The 22,662-nt window shown below is 34.1% G+C and overlaps 3 protein-coding genes across 4 annotated transcripts; 2 read left to right on the forward strand and 1 right to left on the reverse strand.

Moving 5' to 3' along the window:
- Positions 1 to 154: 154 nt before the first annotated feature.
- LOC142637991 (protein GET4) lies at positions 155 to 6,638 on the forward strand. Its single transcript, XM_075811977.1, has 12 exons — positions 155 to 430; positions 1,059 to 1,138; positions 1,269 to 1,347; positions 1,900 to 1,981; positions 2,233 to 2,383; positions 2,607 to 2,697; positions 3,501 to 3,584; positions 4,079 to 4,125; positions 4,553 to 4,681; positions 5,619 to 5,703; positions 5,898 to 5,978; positions 6,357 to 6,638. The coding sequence occupies exons 1-12, from the start codon at positions 383 to 385 to the stop codon at positions 6,372 to 6,374; spliced, it is 975 nt and encodes a 324-aa protein (XP_075668092.1). The 5' UTR covers positions 155 to 382; the 3' UTR covers positions 6,375 to 6,638.
- Positions 6,639 to 7,028: 390 nt separating this feature from the next.
- Positions 7,029 to 9,189, reverse strand: LOC142638913 (uncharacterized). Its single transcript, XM_075812990.1, has 3 exons — positions 8,999 to 9,189; positions 7,658 to 8,006; positions 7,029 to 7,428 (listed from the first exon to the last, which is right to left on the reverse strand). Exons 1-3 carry the CDS (start codon positions 9,157 to 9,159, stop codon positions 7,363 to 7,365), a joined length of 576 nt encoding a protein of 191 aa, XP_075669105.1. The 5' UTR covers positions 9,160 to 9,189; the 3' UTR covers positions 7,029 to 7,362.
- A 1,541-nt stretch (positions 9,190 to 10,730) lies between these two features.
- LOC142638129 (uncharacterized) lies at positions 10,731 to 17,669 on the forward strand. 2 transcript variants are annotated; one of them, XM_075812125.1, is made up of 3 exons: positions 10,731 to 13,653; positions 14,885 to 14,976; positions 16,920 to 17,669. In XM_075812125.1, the coding sequence occupies exon 1, from the start codon at positions 11,276 to 11,278 to the stop codon at positions 13,580 to 13,582; it is 2,307 nt and encodes a 768-aa protein (XP_075668240.1). In that variant the 5' UTR covers positions 10,731 to 11,275; the 3' UTR covers positions 13,583 to 13,653; positions 14,885 to 14,976; positions 16,920 to 17,669. The 2 variants fall into 2 exon arrangements, with proteins under 2 accessions (XP_075668240.1, XP_075668242.1); XM_075812127.1 differs by lacking the exon at positions 14,885 to 14,976.
- The last annotated feature ends 4,993 nt before the right edge of the window (positions 17,670 to 22,662 follow it).

The following is a 22,662-nucleotide window of genomic DNA, read 5'->3' on the forward strand; positions in this document are numbered from 1 at the left end:
CCACTTTAGAACACGTGTTGTGTATGTGTCTCCTCCAATGCACAAAAAGAGCATAGAAGGCAAACCAAGCCCTTGTCATTCCTAAAAGTGAGAAAAAAAAACAAGTATTTTGAGGATAATAATAAAACATCTAAAAAATAAATAAAGAGTTATTATAATTAATTAAGGTATTGGACGAGACAGGGAGCAGCTAGCCCAGTTCATGTGTTACGGGTCAAAACTCAGAAAAAACCTTGTTTTCCACACAAGCCATGTTGCTAGATTGAAACCCAAAGCCAAAGCCAAAACCAAAAGCAAAACCAAATCACTTGCTCTCTGATCTTCATCGACACCGAATCACACAGATCTCTCTGCCACCGAAGAAGAAACAAACAGTAAGGTCATGTCGCGTGAGAGACTCAAGAGAGGTACACTACCTCCGGCACAAGAGGTACCCAACTAGTTTTTTTCTTTTCTTCTTTTCCCAATTCTCTGTTTTTTTTTTTTTTTTTATATATATATAAAAAAATAAAATGGCAAAGACAGTGGAAAAGTTAACAAAAATCACAATTTTTTTGAATATCTTTATGTTTTGCTATTGTTTCTGTTATCAAATAAGCTACACAAGTTATATGAGCAATTTGGTTGATTTTGTAGAGCCTTTGGTTCATAATTCATATATTTTTCTTTCATTCCAACCGTTTTTAGTGTTAGACAAAAGCAGCATTATAGATAAATTATGTTTTCATTTGTTTGATTAAAAATTATGTATAAACACACCCACCAGGTGGGTCTTGAACCCGATTCACCTTACTCTTACAAGGGGATGAGGTATCATTTGAGCTTGGTCTATGAAAAAATGGAGTAATTATGAAGTATAATCGGGGGTTTCGTTGTCTAGTTTGAATGTTTTAGATCACATAAAAGAGTTATTTGAAAATTCTGGGAGTGCTAATCATGCTCCACAATTTAATATAGTATTTTGTTTTTTGGGTTTCATTTTGTTTGCCAAAGTCAGTTTCAATGGTTTAGCAATAATGGATTCTGATTCTGGGACCTTTTGTTGTTGTTAAATGCAGAATATTGAGAAATTGCAGAAAGTTGTAGAGGAGGGTGATTATTATGGAGCTCAACAAATGTACAAATCAATTAGTGCAAGGTATAGATATTAAGAACTCGATTTCTTTGTTTTTAAAGGCTTGTCAGTAGCATTATAGCATATAAGTGAACTACTCTAGTTGGTCAATTTATGGCATGCGTGCTGATGAAATATGCGTGCTTTTTCACAGATATGTATCTGCTCAGCGGTATTCTGAAGCCTTGGACATCCTTCAATCCGGTGCATGCATCCAATTGAAGCATGGGCAGGTTGTTTTCTTCGAAGTCCTATATTCCTATGTTGTTGAGTAGACTTTTCTCAACTTAATGTGTGTTAGAAGTAGACATAGGATTTGATAACTGGCGTGTGAATGTTTTGGATGAGAGACTTATATACTGATTTTGCATCCCAAACATGACACTGGGTTATATTTATGTCTAGTGGCCATGGATTGATTATAATACTATCAATGCTGGATAAAGATAATAACAGGGCACTAAATAAAAATCTTTCTCATTTTTCCTATTGCCCAGTCAACTTTAGATAATTTAGATATGGGGTTGCAAATAACTGGGCCTAACCATGGGATTTAGTAATTTTGTATTGGCCAAGACTGAAGCACAATCTTTTCCGATAGAAAGATATGCCAGCCCATAAATGGCCCGTTGGGCAAATGTTTATGGATTTGTCCAAATCCTTGTTAATGTGGTTTATTATAATTTTGTTTTTAAAGATTGATATTATTGATTTGTCATAAATTCGTAGTTGTTCTCCATATCTTTTTAACTATATTCCATTGATACACTGGAAAAAAAATTCAGATTACTTGTGGGGCGGAGCTTGCTGTGTTGTTTGTGGAGACACTTGTTAAAGGGAAAATTCCTTACGACAGTGATGCCCTTGGTCAGTTGACTTATTCTTTACTTGTCATGTAATTTTTTATGCTGGTCATTCCTTACTTCTCATGTGATCTTTTTTGCTTATCAACTCTTCTTGGGCCACCTCCACTAAATTGGCTTTGTTGTTTTCTACATGTGCAATAACTTTTGTTGTTATGTGATTTAACTAGCTCTATAGTTACTTGGCCATCTATAGCTTTCTGATAATTTTGATGCATGCCTTTCTTCGTGATTATGACAAAATTTCTATATTAGACCGTGTCAGGAAAATTTACAAGATGTTTCCTCAGATTCCTCTGCCGCAACACTTGCCAGATGATGATGAAATGGAACAAATTTCTGAAGCCCTTGGGGCAGCAAAAATACGTGTTGATGGCTGCTCATCATTCTTAAAAGCTGCTTTAAAGTGAGACATTATGGACTTGTTTTCTTGGTTGGAAAAGATTTTATGGTTCTGTTTACTCTACCAATTGTTCCTGTTCTTTTGGTGTACTTTAAGATTTCTATTTTTTCTCCAAATCTCTTTGATGGTGTGACTGTTTATGTGTTTCAAAATATTGTTAAAAGCTGCCAATATTGTACCTCTTGCTGGTGTATGTCTCTGGAAATTAAGATCTTCTGTTTTTCAGGTGGTCTGTGGAGTTTGGAGCACATAGGAGTGGATCTCCTGAACTACATGTTATGCTAGCTGAATATATATATTCTGAATCTCCTGAAGTGGTAGGTCTTACAGCAAAAATGTAGGCTTCAAGAAGTATCTGGTTGTGCTGTTTTTCTCTAATGTATGGGCCATATATTTTTTTTTTCCTTTTTGTGAATCTAACTATGAGCCTACAGTTTATTACTAGCTTTTTCTTGATTAAGCTTCATTGAGGTTTCCTTAATTCCCAGTTATTAAGTGAAGGGAAATGCCCAACTGCGCGTATACCCATATAAGTCATCCCAAGTGTTGTTAGTTGCTAGATGCAAACAAACTTTTTGAGAAGAATTGAAAAAGAAAAAAAGAAAAAGGAGGAGCATATAAGGGGAAGGTGCCAAACAGAATCGTCAATTCTACATTGGAGCAGCTTTCTGGATTTCAGAGAGTTGCTATGTTAGTACCGGAACACAATAGTTGGCCCATTTGGAATGGGGGAAAATTGCACTAACATCCCCTAAGGTTTTCCATTATTACATCTGCCTTCCCTCTAGTTTGAAATAAGACATTGGTGTCTTGGACCAATGTGCTTTGCCCATTTGGAACAGATTTTTCATTCTGCTGATTCCTTACTAGTATTATTTCGGTAACAGCATCATTGCTTCTTAAGCTTGTCATGGTGGAATTTTTTCTTTTTTTTTCTCTCTAAATCCTTTGGGAATTGATAGTTTCATGGTCCTAAGTGTCCTTCTAACTATTATAATATCCAGGTCTTTGAAATGTACTTCAATTAGTTACATGAAACTTAAATGTACATTTTAGTCTGTGAATACACTTGGCCCTCATTTCAGTGCTCAATATGTATCAATACACTGCTTCCTTGCAGGACATGGCTAGAGTATCAAATCATTTTGTTAGAGGAAATAGCCCAAAGAAGTTTGCTTCTGTTCTAGTGAATTTTATGGGGAAGGTTAGCCTTCTTACTCTATACTTTTCATATTTATTAATATGATTAACAACTTGCAGAGGTACAGAAGATTACATATCCATGCCTATTGTGTTGACTTCTTAAAGATTCTATATGACAAGGATAAACTTATGCATGTTTCAATGATTGTACAATCAATGTGGTATTTTTGCTACTATTTCTGGTCGAAAACAAATTTCTGATGTCTAAAGCTATTATGTTTTACTGTTGAAATTACTTATAATTTAAGAATTGTCATGTCATTCTTAACTAATAATTTTGAGTTCTTCACAAAAAAGTGATGCATGCTGCAACCAATGTGCAAAATATGAAATAAACCCAAAAAATAGTACAATTCATAAGTCATAATTCCTTAATATTTTGGATTTCTCGACCAAGTTACTTTCTTTAACAGCTTCACCAGAGTTGTTCCTTTTTTTTTTGGGGGTTTTTCGAGATAGTCTTTTATTCAGTTAATTTACTTCTCAACTTTGCAGTGTTATCCAGGTGAAGATGATTTGGCCATTGCACGGGCAATTTTAATGTAAGAACACTCAAGAAGTAGATACTTGCATAGTGATTAACTATTATCATCAGTATCCTTTTTGAACTAAATCGGGATCATAGAACTCTCCGTTCGTGATCCTTCATATAGCTCCAATTGGACCCCTGGTTTTTGCAATTCTTTAACTCCAGTATAAACTTTGTAGAATTTCAGGGCATGTGAGCCAATTCTATGGTTTTTAATTAAGCTGACTCCTTACTTAGCAATACCCACTTTCCAAATGATTAGGGAAAACGAAAAAAGAAAATGATAATGGATACTAAAAATGGAGGAAATCTAAGGAAAGCAAGATTCATATATTTATCAAAAAATAATATAGATTTCTTCCCTGAGCTAGTCCCTTTCCCTGTTTATCATATATTTATTTTTTATAAATTATTAAATGTTTTTTTCTTTTCCATTATAGGTATTTAGCTATGGGTAATCTGAGAGATGCTAACTATCTCATGGATGAGATAAAGAAACAACTGGAATCAAATCAGCTTGACTTTCCCCAATCAGATTTAATCCAGTTCATCATATATCTTTTGCAAACGTAAGTTTCAGCTTTGCTTTTATATAATCTTCTGTGTTGGTACCAGCTGCATAGGATGGATGCATTCATTTAGTGCCAGCTGGATTAAGTTCGCATGCAATGCAAGGGTCTTTATGCAGTTTGGAGTATGTTAATAAGACTGCTATGTTATTCAAAGGCCGGCATTTTGCTCAATTGTGCCAATTGTGATAATTATTTTTATTAACTTCCTCCATTCCTCAAAAAATAGAAAGTGTTTAACTAAATAAGTAAATAATTAAAAATTGAGATATGAATAGTGGGAGAAAGCCAAGAGCCTTGTAACTTAATTGGTTGGCACCTCCTGATATTCCGAATGGAAATATCTAGTTCTAATCCCCTCGCTCCCAACTATTAAATTATAAAAATAAAATAATGACGATGGGATAAGTTCAGGAACTTTTCTTCTTTTCTTGTGTTCAAGTGGGGACCTACTAACTTGTGGAATAACAAAACAAATAAATAAAGAAAAAATAAAGTTAATATAATATTTACTAGGTCATCACAATTCACAAGTCCAAAATTTATAACTGAATGTGAAGTTTAAATTCATAATTTCTAGTGCCTCCATCCTTTGGATAGTGTGACTTTACATTTGAAGCTTCAACTCTTTGTCCTACTTTTGCTCCAACGATTTCTCCTCCTATGAACCTGAAACCAAATTAAATGATATCAATTTATCTTGTGAATTAATCTATATAGCCAGTCCTTTTTTTTTTTTTGTAATAAATATTATCTCTTTCATATTTACTTCGAACTGTAGACATTGTTGCCATTGCATGCTAGTGTTAACATTTGTTTCTCTGCATTAGCCAATACTTTCTGTTTAGTCATTATCCTTTCTGATGGTAGGTTGTATCATTGTCGGAAGTGTGTAAAATGAAGATCATTGATTAATCCAAATTTTCTCTCACTGCAGATTGCAAAGAGATGCTTTGCCTCTTTTTAATATGTTGCGAAATAGTTACAAGACAAGTATAGAAAGGGAACCTGCATTTAATGAGGTGTGCAATTTTCGCTGTCGATTTTACCCAAAAAAGCAATTTTTTTTTTTTTGCTGTTGATGCTCATTTCTTCATTGTTTAAGAATACATCTCGTACAACATATAAAAAAGTTTTTCTTACACTCTGCCATCTGTTAATATTATATCTTTTCACCTAACTTTGTGTTGATTCTAACATAAATATTATGGTTTAGTTGCTAGATGAAATTGTGGCGAAATTCTATGGAGTGCGGCGTAGAAATCCCTTGCAAGGGGTGTTTGGGGATATCTTCAAGGTATTATTCATTGCCTAACGGTGATTTGGGTTTTCTATTGAGTGATTTTACTGCCTCTCCTCTACTAGAGCACTTGAGACTGATTGTATTCAAATCTTCAGCACATCTTGAAATCTCAAATAATGAAGATAGTTTATAAAATAAATGATTTTCGAAGTAAACAATTTATTTTTGAATACTGCCATGCAGGGTTTTCCTTCTCCATCCTCCCATTCTTCCATGTGTTAATGATGTCCTTGTTTTAATACTTTGTTTCATTCTTTCTTTCTTTCTTTATGATGTTAAACAATTACAATGCAAATTCTTTTGAATAATGAAAAATAATATATTTAGCATTAGCAGAACTCTTTCTTAAAATGTTTGAGATTTATTTTGCAGATGATGGGAGGTGAATAGCAACGTGACACAAGTTCAATCTCTCCATTGTTGTGGAGCCATCGATGCTTCATTTGTTGTGGCTTCAAAAGGAGTAATTGATCAGTTTGGTGCTTATTACCCATTATCATATATAGTGGTTCTGAAAATTGTAATTTCATTAAATTTCAGTGACTGGGAAGACCTCCTGGTCTTTTGAACAGAACTGTTTCCTTGTTCACTGTAAAAAATCCTCAATTTGGGCTTTTATTATTATTGGATTATCCAAATTATATTTCTTCTTCATTTTTCATTAAAAATGGCCTCACCAGATCTGAAATGTGCTGTTACCTTGTTTTTGCAGTGTGTCTAGCGCTGTCTTATTAATATCCCCACAATATTTGGGTTTGTCTTCATGCTCTCAACAGCATTGGTGCTTGTCATTTTGTGATAGCTAAATACCAGATCACCTTCCCCATGTGTGGCTTATCCAGATTTCATTTAATCCTTTGCCAGAGGTTTAGAATATTTTGGCAATTCAACCGATGAGAATACCCTAGCACAATGATTTAAAAAACAGAAATCTCTTCTTTTCTTTTTTTGGTCGAGTCATGCACAAATCATTGCTCACTCTTATTTGTCATTCATTTTTCTAAGACATCAAAAACAGGAAAAACAGAAGCAACTCCTCAGATATAAGTAACATGTGCAACCAATGTAGTTTCATCGATGAAGAAGTTACAAAATCTCATTTGTTTGTGATGAGTTTAAGAGAGTGATGTGATCCTTACTATTACCAATTTTGTATTAAGTTCAGTACAGATTGAATGGGAACTTAGAAGTTGGAACCCAAGTAGAAAATAAACTCAGTACACTATATAAGCATCAAAGTTAATGCAACATGAGCATTTTGTTGCATTATTTTGATAATCCAGAAGGTATGCCTGGGCATGTAACCCTATGAGAATTTATATCATACTGATACAATTGAGAATGTGGAATAGCAACAGTTGTTGATGCTGAAAACAAGCTAGTCATTAATCAAGAAGGCCACTCCGTTTTCCCGTTTGAAGTTGTGTGTGGTGTGATCAACCACCTACAAAGAGAGAAAGAGACATGTTAAAATAAATTCCCAAAAAGATAATTACATAGAACAGCACACATGCATATTTGTCATGTTTATATGCACAAGGCCATCTCTAGTAGTGTTTGATTCAAAAAAGGTTGCTGGCTGAGCTCAAATCACTTCACAATTCCAGGGTAGCTTTGCAAATGTACCAAAAGGCATACATAAACTTAAGAACTAGTTTAGAGAGAGAGCTTACATTGGTGTTACTCAATTCCAAGTTGTAGAAGTCCATTGTATCAGCCTTAAACAGTGGTCCTGCATGCCATGTCCCTCGATTCAGCTTCAGAAACTTCGATCCTTCAACTCTAAAAACACGGACACTCTCAACAGCCGGAGGCACGTAGAAATGACCACAACGAGACTGCACAATTTCATTGTTGCTGCCAGTGTCATCCATAACTTCATAATCGTCCACAATGGATGGCTTAGCAACCCCAAGATACCAAACATGACCACCAATTGAACCAAGGCATTGGGTCACACTTGCGTGATGTGTGATTGTGGAGAACTTGAGTGGTCGGTTTTCAATGTGCATGATGTAAAACCTGTTTTAGTAGTTATAACATCGCAAATCCCTCTGAAAAGTTTTTATTAATGGAGATAAACTTGGAATTTATCTTTCTTAGAAAAAGTTGTGAATTGTCTCCCTATGATCATTTCTTTCGTTCCCTCTTTAAAATTCACAGCTTCTTAATTAGTTCTGTTATTTTACATTGAAAAATTCGATTTAGACTTCAAAAATTTAAGCAGAAGATTGAAAAGCTAATTAATTTTAGAGTTAACTTGTTAGATTACACAATTACAATAATTATCACAAAAATCTAAAAGCAATAAAGAAACAAAAAACAGTAAAAAGCACACACATAATTGATGGCAAAGTGAAAAACCTTTCAAAAACTCTTCAAATTAAAAACCACTCCAAAATACCCAAACTCATAGGAAATTCACTGGAGAAGAAACAGTCACAATAAAATCTTTATGCAACTCCAGCAAATGACCCATTTGCCTCCTCATTATAGTGGCCTCATAACTCTAGAGTCCGTCTTTTGCTCGGCCGAATCTTTCATTCTTCAATGTCTTCAAACAACTTCTTATGCAAACTTTTGCCCAACTTTACAACATTTGAATACAATCCTTTTTAACACATAATGGGTCTGATTTGGTCAGGCGTTTTTGGAGCTTAGAAGAGTATTTTTAAAACCCAAAACTCTATTTTGCAACACAACTCCTCGTAGTTTTTATTATTATTTTGTAACAGTTTATACAAACACATCCAATGTATCATATGAAATTTTTTTTTTTGAGAAGGTGTATCATATGAAATTTGTCTAACACTAAATCAAAACACACATAAGTACTTGTTTATGTTTCAAACTAAATGTTTTAATTATAATATCTTTACAAATATTTTATCGATATATTAACAAAATTAAAAGTATTCTTGTCATATTGCATACTAAATTGAATGAACAGTTTTAATTTTAGCCCCATTTGAATATAAGCCGGAGTGAGAATCATTGAGAAGAAAAGAATATACCTGGGAATGCCACGGCTGAGGTCAAGCTGAGCATCTTGGGGTCCGAACTCATCACCATCAGGTGAAGCCTCTATGACTTGACCATACTCTTCAAAGCTCTCTGCTGTTGCTTCGATCGCCTTCACCTCTACAACATCTGGTTTAGCCTTTGGATCAGCCATTGATAATTGAAGTTATTAGTGTCTGTCAAAGGACACCATATATAATAATACAATACAAACAACGCAACCCACGTCCTTGTTTAATTTCATTATCATGATAAGACCCACATAAACGATATACCGTTTCCTACACAGTCCCGACTTCCAAATACGATGTGTCGTTTACCTTAGCACAACCATTTCGTCCTCTTTCTACCTGATTTCTCACAAAATCGAAAAACCATAAAATTATGGCGTTAAACAATCCAAGTCGAGCTAATTATTAAAAATTCAAGCTTATTTATTTAATATTTTTTTCAAGTACTAGTTAAGCTCAAGTTTATTATTAAATAAGATTTTATGTTTAAACTTAGCTCTTTTTCTTATACATTGTGAAACTATTACTAAAAGGTTTTACTTCTTCACAATTTTAAGACTTTTTACCACAAATATCATATCATATTATGAAATTTTACTTTTTACTATTTCTATAATCAATAAGTTATAAATAATAATTTAATATCATATATAGATCTATTGATAAACTTATTCCATCTGATTTTAAGTTTATATAAACATCTTTTTAGACAAGTATACATATAAAACTAATGTGAAACTATTACTAAAAGGTTTTAAATATGGTTAAATCGAGTTTAAGTTCATGAGTAAGAATGCATTATTATATTCGAGTTTGGGTTATTTAGGGCCTATTTGGTAGAGTGGTTCAAACCTATTCTACCAAATTTTAAATAACCTTACACACATTTCTACACATTTTTTCACTCACACCTATTTCAAAAAAATACAAACAACTCAACTCAAACTCATCTACCAAACGGGCCCTTAATAATGGAGCTTAAACTTAAAAACTTGAACTTTCCTTCACTTCTAAACCTTTTACTTTTTTTATTTATTTATATGAAAATTCTACTATAACATAATCTCTATATATGTGTGTGTGTAACACTCCTTTCTGAAGACTTGAACTCCGAACCTTACTCCTCACAGCCACAAACACTTATACTTTAACTTCTAAAAAAAAAAACATAACAGACTTTACCGCTCAACACAAAAGCCCAAACCATGTATTATTTACCTTACCACAAGCTAGGGGTGTCCAAGCTAACCCAATCCCGACTAAAACCGACCGGCTCAAACTTAACCAATAAGATTTGGTTGGCTTCAAATGTAATTTTGGTCGATTGTGAGTATAATTGTTTAAACCCGATAACAATTGGTACAGATGTAAGTTGTATATTAAGGAAACCCGTTGCAACCAAACCGACAGACTATAACCAATGTCCTTTGATTTTTGTTATATATATACCTTTCATGCGTCTTTACATGATGGGCATGTGCCTAAAAAATTCTCACTTTGCCATTATTAGACACGTACTACCCTATTACTTTTTTTTTTTTTTTTTGCTGAATTACCCTATTACTTCCAACCTTGTCTCTTCATCCTTCCCCATTATCTCGTGTTTTGTTATTTTCATTTGAAATTCCTAAAGCTAAACAGAACATGTTTTTTCCCCTCTCTCTCTCTCTCTCCGCATGTCTCTAAATCAAAGGCAACCACTGAATTAAACAATATTAATTAAAGCAACAATATATAGCAAATCTGGATCGTCACTTTCTCTTGCTCTCCCCTCTTATTTATTTATATATTTTTTCACTTTTTTCTTTAATTTATTGGTGGTGTTGGTATAATAGTTGGCCATGGGTATTTTTTGAGTATGTTGGTGGAAGTGGGTTTGGATCATTGTGTTGTGGGTGTCGCGATGCTGATGATGGCACAATTTGGTCTTTGCGGCTTACTGGTGTGGGACTCTTTGTGTTTGGTTGCAGATTTGAATTTGAGTGTGTTGGCCAACCGCCAATCCGACCCAACCCGCCCGTAAATCCAGATGCTCAAGTCATGGGTTTACTCCAAACCCGAGCTGACCGACCCGAGAACGCCTCTACCACAAGCTTCCAGCTTCCAATATGCGACGTGTCGTTTACCTTACCTCCCTCCCTCCATTTTCTTCTTCTTCTACCTGAATTCTCACAAATTTGAAAAACCCCAAAACCCCCAAAATGCTTAAACCCTAACACCCACACACACACACACACACACACACACATTGTGATCACCATGAACAACACCACCAAACCTCAAGTCCTCGAAACCATAACCAAAATCCTCACAACCCCAAACACACCACTCGAAACCCTAACCCCACATCTCCCAAACCTAACCCAACCCCTCTTCCTCTCTCTGCTCTCCTCCAAAACCCTATCCTCACGCCCTTCAACACTCCTCCACTTCTTCAAATTCATCCAATCCCACTCCCCTTCCCTCACTTCCTCTCCCCATTCCCTCCTCTCTCTCCTCCCTTCCCTCTTCGCCCACAGCAAATTCTCTGACGCCAAGTCCCTTCTCGTCTCCTTCATCGCCTCCGATCGGCACCACGAGCTCCACCGCCTCCTCCTCCACCCGGCTCGCCTCGCTCCCAAACCCTCCAAAGCCCTTCTCGACACCTCCATTGGTGCCTATGTCCAATCCAAGCAGCCCCACCTCGCCGCGCAGATTTTCCACAAGATGAAGCGCCTTCGTCTCGCCCCGAATTTGCTTACTTGCAATACACTTCTCAATGCTCTGGTGAGACACCCGTCCACGTATTCGATTTCTTTGTGTAGAGATGTTTTTAAGGATGCTGTTAAGTTAGGTGTGAATTTGAATACTAATAGCTTTAATATTATGATTTATGGGTATTGCTTGGAGAACAAGTTTAGTGATGCTTTAGGGTTGGTTAATAAAATGAGCGAGTTTGGTTGTTCGCCTGATAATGTGAGTTATAATACAATATTGGACGCGTTTTGTAAAAAAGGGAGGTTGAATGAAGCTAGGGATTTGTTGTTGGATATGAAGAAAAGAGGGTTGTTGCCAAATAGGAACACGTATAATATTTTGGTTCGTGGGTATTGTAAGATGAGGTGGTTGAAGGAGGCGGCGAGTGTGATGGAGTTGATGACGAGGGATAATTTGTTGCCTGATATTTGGACATATAATATGTTGATTTGGGGGTTGTGTAAGGAGGGTAGGAAGGAGGAAGCTTTTAGGTTGAGAGATGAGATGGAGAATTTGAAATTGTTGCCAGATGTGGTTACATATAATACGTTGATTGACGGGTGTTTTGAGTGGCAGGGAAGTTCGGATGCGTTGAAGTTGATTGAGGAAATGAGTGAGAAAGGAGTGAAGATGAATGCAGTTACTCATAATATATTGGTTAAGTGGTTTTGTAAGGAGGGGAAGATGGAAGAAGCAAGTAATACTGTGAGGAAGATGGAAGAAAATGGGTTTTCTCCGGATTGCGTTACTTACAATACTTTGATTAATGGGTATTGTAAAGCAGGGAACATGGGGGAAGCATTTAGAATGATGGATGAGATGGGTAGGAAAGGCTTGAAGATGGATACTGTTACCCTTAATACCATTCTACACACTCTTTGTGGGGAGAAGAAGCTTGCTGAAGCTTATAAGTTGCTCAATGGTGCCACCAGGCGAGGTTATATTATTGATGAGGTAAGCTATGGAACCTTGATGATGGGATACTTTAAGGATGAAAAGCCGGACAAAGCCTTGGAGGTTTGGGATACGATGAAGGAGAAAGGAGTCCTTCCCAGTATTGTGACCTATAACTCTATAATTGGAGGACTATGCCAATCTGGAAAAACTGATCAAGCAATAGACAAATTGAATGAGCTTTTAGGGAGTGGTTTTGTCCCAGATGAAACCTCATACAACACAATTATACATGGTTACTGCCGGGAGGGGGATGTTGAGAAAGCATTTCAGTTCCACAACAAAATGGTCGAGAATTCATTTAAGCCAGATGTGTTTACGTGTAATATTCTTCTCTGTGGGCTTTGTAGAGAGGGTATGCTAGAAAAGGCTCTTAAGCTTTTCAACACATGGATTTCAAAAGGGAAAGTAATTGATACAGTCACTTACAACACATTGATTTCAAGCCTTTGCAAAGAGGGGAGATTTGAGGACGCATTTGATCTTCTTGAAGAAATGGAAGAGAAGAAATTAGGTCCTGACCAGTATACATATAATGCCATTCTTGGTGCGCTTACAGATGCAGGCAGGATTAAGGAAGCAGAGGAGTTTATGTCAAAAATGGTTGAAATGGGAAAATTAACTGATCAGTCCTCACAACCAGGCAAGGGGCAAGATGATGGAACCCATGATACTCCAGAAGGATCGGATTCGAGTTCTATTGCTTATTCAGAACAGATCAAGGAGCTGTGTACTCAAGGGAAATACAAGGAAGCAATGTGCATTTATGAAGAACTCACTCAGAAAGGTGTCTCTGTAAATAAATCCATTGTATTTAATTTGATGGTTGGCCTAATCAAGAGGCGAAAGAGCATATCAAAGGCTGCCCGGTTGTAGTGGTTCCTTCAGCATGGACAAGTACATGGTCATCAACATGCTCTACATGGCATTGCACATAAGGATTTAAGGTAAGTTGTTTCCTTCCGCTTGGAATTGAGAGAGGAATGGTAATGCATGATTAGCATCTGATCATGGTTGCCTAAATTATTTATTGAGTTATTCTATTAGTTTTTATTTTTTATAATGGATTTAGTGTTGCTATCAGTTGGGCTATCAGTTTTATTATTTTCTCCATATAGTGCTTTTGATTTTTAATTGTACCTAAACAGACAATAGTTTGGAACAACTGGCCAAGGCATATATACATAATTGCTTGTATACCATATGAGAATGTCCATGTAATTTACACATTAGTGCATGGATTGAATACAAATGCATAAATCTGAAATTGAATGGTGAAATTGAGACTTCTGACACAAATTTTTTAGATAATTTATTGATGTACCTGCACTGAATTGTATCTTGTCTGATTGAATCACATAGTAAGATGAAAAAGAAAAACATAAAATGGTGTAAAGCAGAGTTACTATAGATGGTATCTGTTGGCTATTTTAGCATTTTCAAACACCTTCTTTTCTCCAATCTTACATGGAGTGATTTATAAATTCCCACACCGGCATAAATAAAAAAATAAATTCCAAACTTTGCAAAACTGAAAAGTCCTAGGGTTTTTTCTGGAGATACCCTTGTGTTAAGATGGAAGAGGGGTTACACAGGACTAGCTAATATCAAAATTCAAGTTAAAACGTCAGTAAGTAGGAGTGGCTTGCTTTAAGTTGAAAGCTTGCAAAAAAGATAAAAGGCCTAGAAGAATGTAGTTTTAGGGATCAAGAAGAGACATGATGGTATATATTTAAAGATTGATATGAACGGTGGTGTGTATCAATGGAGAATGCAGTAGTATCAGATACATTTTGTGTAACTATGGAGATTGCAAGAAGCATTGGATACATTTTGTAGAAGTATTTGTCTCCAGATATTTTTCTTTTAAATCCAAGAAGTATTAGCCAGCAGCTATTTATTGGAGTGCATTGCTGCATACATAAAGTGTGACCATCTTATAAGTGCGTGATACAAATGCAACTCCGTAGAAATATCTGTGCAAAATGTATGGAAGTTGGGAAACTCCTCTAATTTTGTATCCATAACCCTTGATAAACATTAATGCTTATAAGGAAGATGATAAATTAAACGTATATTTATTGGATTTGTCAATGACCTTCAGATAAGTAAATTTGCTTCTGATAAGTTGGATTTGTCAATGACCTGGAGAGGATGATATTTAAATTTGGGTCGCAGGAAATGGTTTCCATACTGTTGACTCAAGATCTGAAGGCAATGTCACGTAAGAGAAGGTGCTTCAGTGATATGATGATATTTGATGATAACAAGTGAGCCATTTCTCCTTTTATTTTGTGTTAAGTAACTTCTATTAATTGTTCATTTTCCCCTATCCTTTTAATTGCAACATATTTTTGCTCTTTATCGTTTCAATTCTGTTAATTCATCCAGATTTATTAAATTGAGATAACAGAATTACATTGAATAAATTTGTTGACACTGCTAGTTTCGCCCCCTCCCCCCAACCTTCACTGCAGATCAAGAGCTTTACTCTCTCTCTCTCTCTCTTGTTGAGAATTGAAGTATGAAAGAGGCAATTTCTTACTCCCCCCTCCCCTAACCCTCAAAAAATGTTATCTCCAAGCTTGACATTTTGTCACCACCACTGGTGACGAAGACGTCATCACAAGGCTAGAATCAGATTTAAATGGATCCATGGTGGATTTCTTGGAATTATGCTTGTGGTGGTTTGCAGTAGTATTGATGATGGACGATCCTTGATCATGATGACTCATGTAGCCAAACACCATTGCTTGTTATTTTCCTAACACTCTTTTTTGCGCAGAACACCAATGCTGATTCAAACTTTTGCACTTAAAAGGATAGTCTTTCTGAACAAGAAAAATTTAGGATTTAAAACCCAATTACCAATATGGATAGGGCACTTTCGAGTCAACTGCTGTCCATGAAAAGAGCTGGGTTGCGGCACTCAGCAGAGGGATATTTTCTGTTTTTGCCTCCCTAATATCACCAGAAAAACATTTGAAGTTTTGAGTCATGAATTGCTCTTCTTTACTCTTCCCCTCCCATTCTCACCCCCAAAAGTCATTTTGAGTTAATATTGGAGAGGGTGGAGAGCTTTTCCTTTTGATAGTTTTTTAGTAGACATGGCATATGGCACTGCCATGTAATTTAGCCACATCAAATTTAGTCATTTGATCTGCATCTGCCTAACCCTGTTATCTCAATTTTTATGGATTTGGATGAAAGGATGAAATTGAAACAATGCTAAAAATTGGAGGATAACATTGCCTCAATTAGAAGAAAAAGGACAAAATAGAAACACTACTAAAATGTTCAAGTGCCAAAACTTTAATATACCCTTTTATTTTTAATTAAAAGAATTACTTAATTATATGATTAATTTTATCATCTAAACTACAGATATTATGAAATTTTCAAATTTAGGCTGTACAAGCAGGCCCATGTTTTCATAATTGATAGAAAATGGAAGCCTTGTCTACAGCATATTACCTCCCTCCATGGATAACTTTCCACACATTTAGGGGCTGTGTTAAATTTGCTATTTATATATATATATATATATATATATATATATATATATATATATATATATTTTTTTTTGAATGGAGGTAAAACTCTCTTTGGCCCACTGAGTCAATCCACAAAAATGGGTTCATTAGAGTTGGGAGACCGAATTACTTAATAACAGTGTGAAATGTTAATTTGTCCTTGCTTTAAACTATACAAATGGAGATATAATGATAAAATTGTAATTTACTCTCTTCCTTTCTCATTTCCTTCCCTCCTAACAAACGACACTAGGGGTAGATGGACTCCCTTTACTCTCCCTCCTCTCACTTTCCTTCCTACCAAATATTGTGTAGTTTAAAGTAATCCACTGGTATCCTGAGGGGATGATCCATGCTGTTGTGGTCCTGGGAATTGCTTGTTTATGGTTAGTACATTGGTTGCAAAGGGTAGGCAATGTAAGCTTCAGGGGAGGTGTAATAATGAGATAATAATCTGAAGATTTCATGGAGATTTGGCTTCTTATTTTATCAGTTTTTATAGTAATCAATGCATTTTCCTTTTTAGAAAGTTCTATGCTAGTTAAATTTAGCTGCATAGTCAATTTTTGAGCTCTAGGATTCTTGGCCTATATATCTGCAGTGCTAGTAGTGGGTTCTGTAATTAAGATGATGTAGTGATGAATAATTGTAATTAAGTTGGCTGTTTCCATGTGTCACAGGTTCACTTGAGAAAAGGATTATGTTCTTAACAGTGGATGATTTTGATGTTCGGTTGAATTAAACTAAAGGCTAACTTATGTTGAAGATGAAACATGTTATCCAATATTGTTTGCCTCGTTGAGATGGCAAATGTTGATGAACACCTATCCAAGAATGTGCCTAGCCCAAAAAAAATGGGAACTTTTATTGCTAGATGTTAGCGGAAAAACTTCCGCATGATGTTCAGGTTACCATGGTTTGGCTCAAGGAAAAGGAGAATCCTATGTTGAAGAAATGGTCTAAGAAAAGAACCATCTTATTATACAAGTTAAAAAAGGGCATTTTGAGAACAATCGAAAACGTGAAATTGGTTGGGCCTGAAGGGGGACATGTTGTTTATAGTCGTAACAGCAGTGGAGCACAGTGCTGGAAGTAGCAATTAAAGTATCAAGTATCAACCCATTGTAGTACTCCCATGCATTGATCTTGTAGTTTTTCTTTTCTAGTTTTGTTTGGTTTATCTTTTAGTTTCGTATCTGCAATATTTCTGCATTTTGTAAAATTTCTGAGTTTGGAAAGATGAAAGGAAAAAAAATTAAAAAAGAAATGCAGAAGAATACACACAGTACACAAGCATCAATCATGTGCCTAGTATATGTGATTTTTGTGCATTTGTGTTCAATATACTCCGATTTAGAAAAAATATTTGTACATGGAGTGGCTGTATATATTTACTATGACCAATGCAATTTTTTTTGTTGTTGACTTCAGTGTGATTGCATACTCCTTGTGCATTTTTAATTAGGTACTGATCAGTTTCAAATGACTAGAGCCATTGGTCTGCTTTCAAGACTTTGACTTTGACATTTTTTTCTTTCTTATTGAAATTAGTCTTAATTTATTTCGTTGTTTATTCTTGTATATATTTAATATCAATCAATCAAATTCGTTGGGGCCTTTGGGGCAGTCATTTTACACCATACTTTTCTTTCTTTTAATTGGTAAGTTATTTTATGCAACCAGTGGGTCTTAAATTGTCATAGAAAATATGCAACAATCTTTTTTAGCTTCTCCAAATAATTTAGTGATTGTAATTTGTAATGCCTGTTTTTTACTCTATTCTGAGATTCCTTTCTTGTTGGGATTTTTGCTTTATGCCCAGGAACTTCGTTTTTTAATCCCATAATATTGCGAACTCGGTTGCTCATTGTAGTTGCGATGGTTACCTAACCATTTCTTTATTTCCTAATTGAATTTTCTATGCTGAAGGTAAAGATGGGTCTGGGCCATCCTCTCTTTCTTTAATACAATTATTCTTAGTTAAAATAAAATTTTTTAAAAAAAAAGCTCATATGATTCATAAAAATAAAAAATAAAAAAAGAGCTCATATAATTGTGCATGAAAAACGTTTTACTAGCTCTAAAGTGTTTCTTTTGGGAAAAAGAAGAAAAGACAGGAATGAAAAGAGATTTTTAGGTCTCATAAAGTTCTTTATTACTGTTATATTTTTTTGTTATATTAAAATTTCAAATTTGTCAAAGGTTTTAGGAAAGAACTTTATAATTTATTGATCATGCTTCATGTGTTTATTTAAATCACTATTTACATGGGTTTCAATTAGCTCAATTAATAAAAAAAATTATCGTCAAATAAGAGATTTAGGATTTGAACCACACTTACATAAAAATCAATTGATGTTTTGGATCAATAATAAAGAATAATTATCATTGAACAAATGTTATAGGTTGAAATTTTATCGTATTAAATTTTTTTTTTTTAAAAACCCTACTTACGGTACAACTAGATTTGCTCTATAAATCCAAATATTTCAAGCACTATTCACCATAAATTGCTTTCAAAACTCAATATCACAAAATCTCTACTACAAGCTCTATAGATAGAGCTAGAGTTTTGTTTAATATTAAAATGCCAAACAGAGACATTTCGTAAAGACAAAGACTTTACTATATTATGGCTGCTTTAAGGACATACTTTATGGTTAGATTCTTATGAACCTTGTAATGTAATTTATATATTGGATCATGCAGTTTTGCCTCTTTACACTAGTTTAGAATCAAACTAAAGCAGGGGATTTCTCTGAAATAGTTTTCTGAAAAGTAAAGCAAGCATAACATCAAGCTTTTACTGTGGGGGTTGATACAAAAGGTGAGTGAAGGTTCATCTGCTTCTAAGATAAGTGGGAAAGGCCTTATCTTGAAATGCTGGTAATTATTGTGTGTCTCTAAATTGTTATTTAATACAAACACATGTATAAGATCAAGTATATAGTTACATTTTTGAAGAGGTCTAGATACCTTTAAGGGATTCCTCCCTGTAATAACTTAGTGTGCGTGGGACGAAGGAATTGCATACACTCGAGAAAATAGTTAGATACTCAAAGAGTTTGGATACTATCGTTTCTATAAATAAATAACAAATGACATATATAATAACTTGGTATGTGTGGGGCTGTGGCTTTTTTTGGTGCCAGCGACCTGGCCATGGAGGTGGAACCCAAGAGAGAGAGAGATAGACCTTTTTTTGAGTTTAGAGATAAGTATGAAATGATATAAATAAGTGATAATAAATAAAATCAATCAGAACATCAAACATTAATGAGTGTATTTTTTTTACCATTAGATCTACTTTAATCTAATAATTTAAAAAATGTGTTCTTTAGAGTTATACCAAATATAACTTGAACTCATCTATATATATATATAAACCCTTACAGATTCATTTGGTGATCATTTCAGGTATCAAATCCAAAATTCTTTGGTAATTTTTGGAGTAATAAACACATTACACTGTTTACTTGGCATGTTGAGCTTCTGTGACGGGGAAAAGAACTTTGTCTTCTGTTGAACAGATGGGTGGAGATCCAATTCATGTAACCGTAGACTTTAAACAAGGCATAAGTCGACTAATTTCTAGATTGTCAAGCGGTTCATCGTATTCGTAGTTTCGTACACAACTAAAAGAGACTAATTTACTATTATGTGACCCTTGAGAATTCAATGAATCTTACTTATCCCGACAGATTTCAATATTTTTTGATGGCTATTGTGATTTGTGATTTGAGATGGTAGGTTATAACTGGTGTACAATAAAAATGATATTAATGATGTTTATATGTGAAAATAATTATACATTTACATTAATCACGATCTATTACCTTGATAAATATGGGAAAGGAAGTGTAGGTGGAGGGGGAGAGGGAGAGGAGGGAGGAAATGGTTACACGGTTACACCTTCTCCTTTTTTAGATGTTTTAAAAATGAACAAAGCTACAAAATTAGTTGTAACTTAAGGTTACAAACTCACTTAATATCTCTTTATTTAAGATGAATTTTGACAAATCTACCATTGGATTAAATTTTCTTCTTATATCCTTTATACTTGCAAAATTTTAAGAAAACTAGAGATCAATAGTTATGTTATCAATAAATTTTTAAATTGCAAGTTTTTGTAATTTAACATTATGCACAAAATATTAGCTTATAGATCATATAGTAAATAATATCTAATTGACACAAAATTTGACATGTGTATTAAGAGCGTAAAAAACATGCAATTCAACGATTAAATTTTGAAAATATGTTGTAATATTTATTTTATTGAGTGAGTTTGTAGCCTTAAGTTACAACCAATTTCGCAGTTAAATTTTATCATTTAAAAATTAAGGAGAGATAAATGGAACAAATATTCCTCCATTTTTTGATAATTTAAAAATTAAAATTGGAATGAGAGAAAATGATAAGACATCATATAAATTGAAAACTATACTATTTCTTTCTTTCTAATTAAGTAGATATATAAATTGACACCATAATGACAAAATTGAATATTTATTTAATTTTTTTATATAAATGTAATTCATCCTCTCTAATTATCCTACTTTGGGAGAATTAAAAATGTACGAGGGGTTTGGAAAGGCATCTTACTTCTCAAAATCCAACCAAACATTTTCTCCTTCTACTTTAAAAAACATTTAAACAAGGGCCATTAAGCCTTTCTGATTCCTTCCCTCTACTCCCCCTCCTCCCCCTCAATCCAAACACACGGTAAGAGTTGTAATTGAGTCGATTATTGAATGTTTGAACTCTAATCAGTAAGATTAAAAGGGTATTCAAAGCTTTGGTTTGAGTTCATTTATAGTTTTGAAGTTTTGGCTCATTAGAAATTCAAGTAGCTTAAACTCGGATTAGCTTAACATGCTTAATTAATTAAGCCATCAAGTTGAACACATACTCAAATTAAGCCCAAACTAAATTTCAAGACTAACCTTTATCTTGTGTAAAAAAAAATTCCAAAAAAAAAATCATGTTAATGGGACAAATCAAAAATAAAAAATAAAAATTGGATCTAAGGGTATAAAATATAAAGTTAATTTCCACATATATAGAAGTCGTAAATGAGCTGAAATGAGTTCCGTGCTTAGATATTTGTAATTTTTTTTGTATCTAGTCCATAACAAGCCTTATTATCAAGCTTAAGTTGAACATATGGATGATTCATCTAACCTGAGTACTATTTTTGTGAGCTTGTTCATTAACAAAATAATTTTGAAGCCCTTATCGTGCTTGCACCAATGCTTTTTAAACACTTGCTTTAGCTTATCCTTGGAGCCACTGTTCGTTGGGTTCCTTCCCTTATGTCAATGCAACTACTTCCTGAAATGTAAATCAATTCTTCTTGGACTAACCATTTTTGTGCCATAACTCTAACGTGGTAGACTAACACTTTTATATGGATTCCATCATTTTTTCTCTACCACTCACAATCAGTCACATCAAAATTATAACAGAAGTTATGGTACTAATTAATTATATTAGTTTGGATTAAAATTAGTTTTATTGAAGTCATTATTTATCTTTATTTATTTGAAAGTCTGTCTTGTATAAATTAAGTTAACAATGAACAATCAAACTAACGCACATCCTTGGTGCGATGATCACTCTACAAGTATAAGTGCTTGTGGGGTGTGGAGGGTAAGGGTCGGAGTTTAAGTTTTCAGAAGGGAGATTCACACACATATACACTTAGATTAAGCTAGAGTAAAATTTCTATCTTGTATTAAAAAAAAAAAAAAAAACCACACACACACACACAATGAACAATCATGAATTTCTATGTTATGATTTGTTAGCTAGTGAAGGTTCGGACTCCCTCAGAGTAATCTATTTATCAATTTAGAGATTGCAATTACCTCAAAACAACAGCTACAAAATTTGGGTCCATAACAATGAACAGCTTGTAATTGTTTTTTATATATATAGTGAAATTTCCTACAAGAAGGGTTATCATTGGAGTAGTTTTTCTTCTGAAGAGTTATTAAAAATCTTTTCATTTGTCACCCAAATCCTTTTGTTTTTTTTTCTTAATTGCATTCGATTGTGGTGATTGTGATATCTATTAAATTGCTATACTCAAATTATTCTATTATTTGAATGTTTGAATCAATTTTAAATTTTTCATAATCATTTTAATTTATAAAGTTAATTTCATTTACTCTACAAGATCAAAGAACGATAATCAAAAGTGGATGCCATAATTTGAAATTATCTTAAAAATAAGAGCAAATTACAACTTACCCACCTGTGGTTTGGTTGAAATTTAAGTTGCCTACCTATGGTTTAAAATTTGACACTTTACCTACTTGAGGTTTGACCAAAATTTAAGTTGCCTACCTGTGGTTTGAAATTCCATGATGAAAGTATTCCAATGGATAGTTTTTTATCTTATTTAATCTTGTATTTTTT

Source organism: Castanea sativa, chromosome 6 (assembly GCF_040712315.1).
Source record: "Castanea sativa cultivar Marrone di Chiusa Pesio chromosome 6, ASM4071231v1".
Classification (NCBI taxonomy): Eukaryota; Viridiplantae; Streptophyta; class Magnoliopsida; order Fagales; family Fagaceae; genus Castanea; species Castanea sativa.

Coding starts and splice junctions, on each gene's coding strand:
- LOC142638129 (XM_075812125.1), top strand. CDS start 11,276: ATGAACAACACCACCAAACCTCAAGTCCTCGAAACCATAACCAAAATC.
- LOC142638913 (XM_075812990.1), bottom strand. CDS start 9,159: ATGGCTGATCCAAAGGCTAAACCAGATGTTGTAGAGGTGAAGGCGATC. Junction 8,007..8,998: donor CTCAGCCGTGGCATTCCCAG/GTATATTCTTTT, acceptor CTACTAAAACAG/GTTTTACATCATGCACATTG. Junction 7,429..7,657: donor TGGAATTGAGTAACACCAAT/GTAAGCTCTCTC, acceptor CTCTCTTTGTAG/GTGGTTGATCACACCACACA.
- LOC142637991 (XM_075811977.1), top strand. CDS start 383: ATGTCGCGTGAGAGACTCAAGAGAGGTACACTACCTCCGGCACAAGAG. Junction 2,698..3,500: donor ATTCTGAATCTCCTGAAGTG/GTAGGTCTTACA, acceptor GCTTCCTTGCAG/GACATGGCTAGAGTATCAAA. Junction 4,126..4,552: donor ATTGCACGGGCAATTTTAAT/GTAAGAACACTC, acceptor TTTCCATTATAG/GTATTTAGCTATGGGTAATC.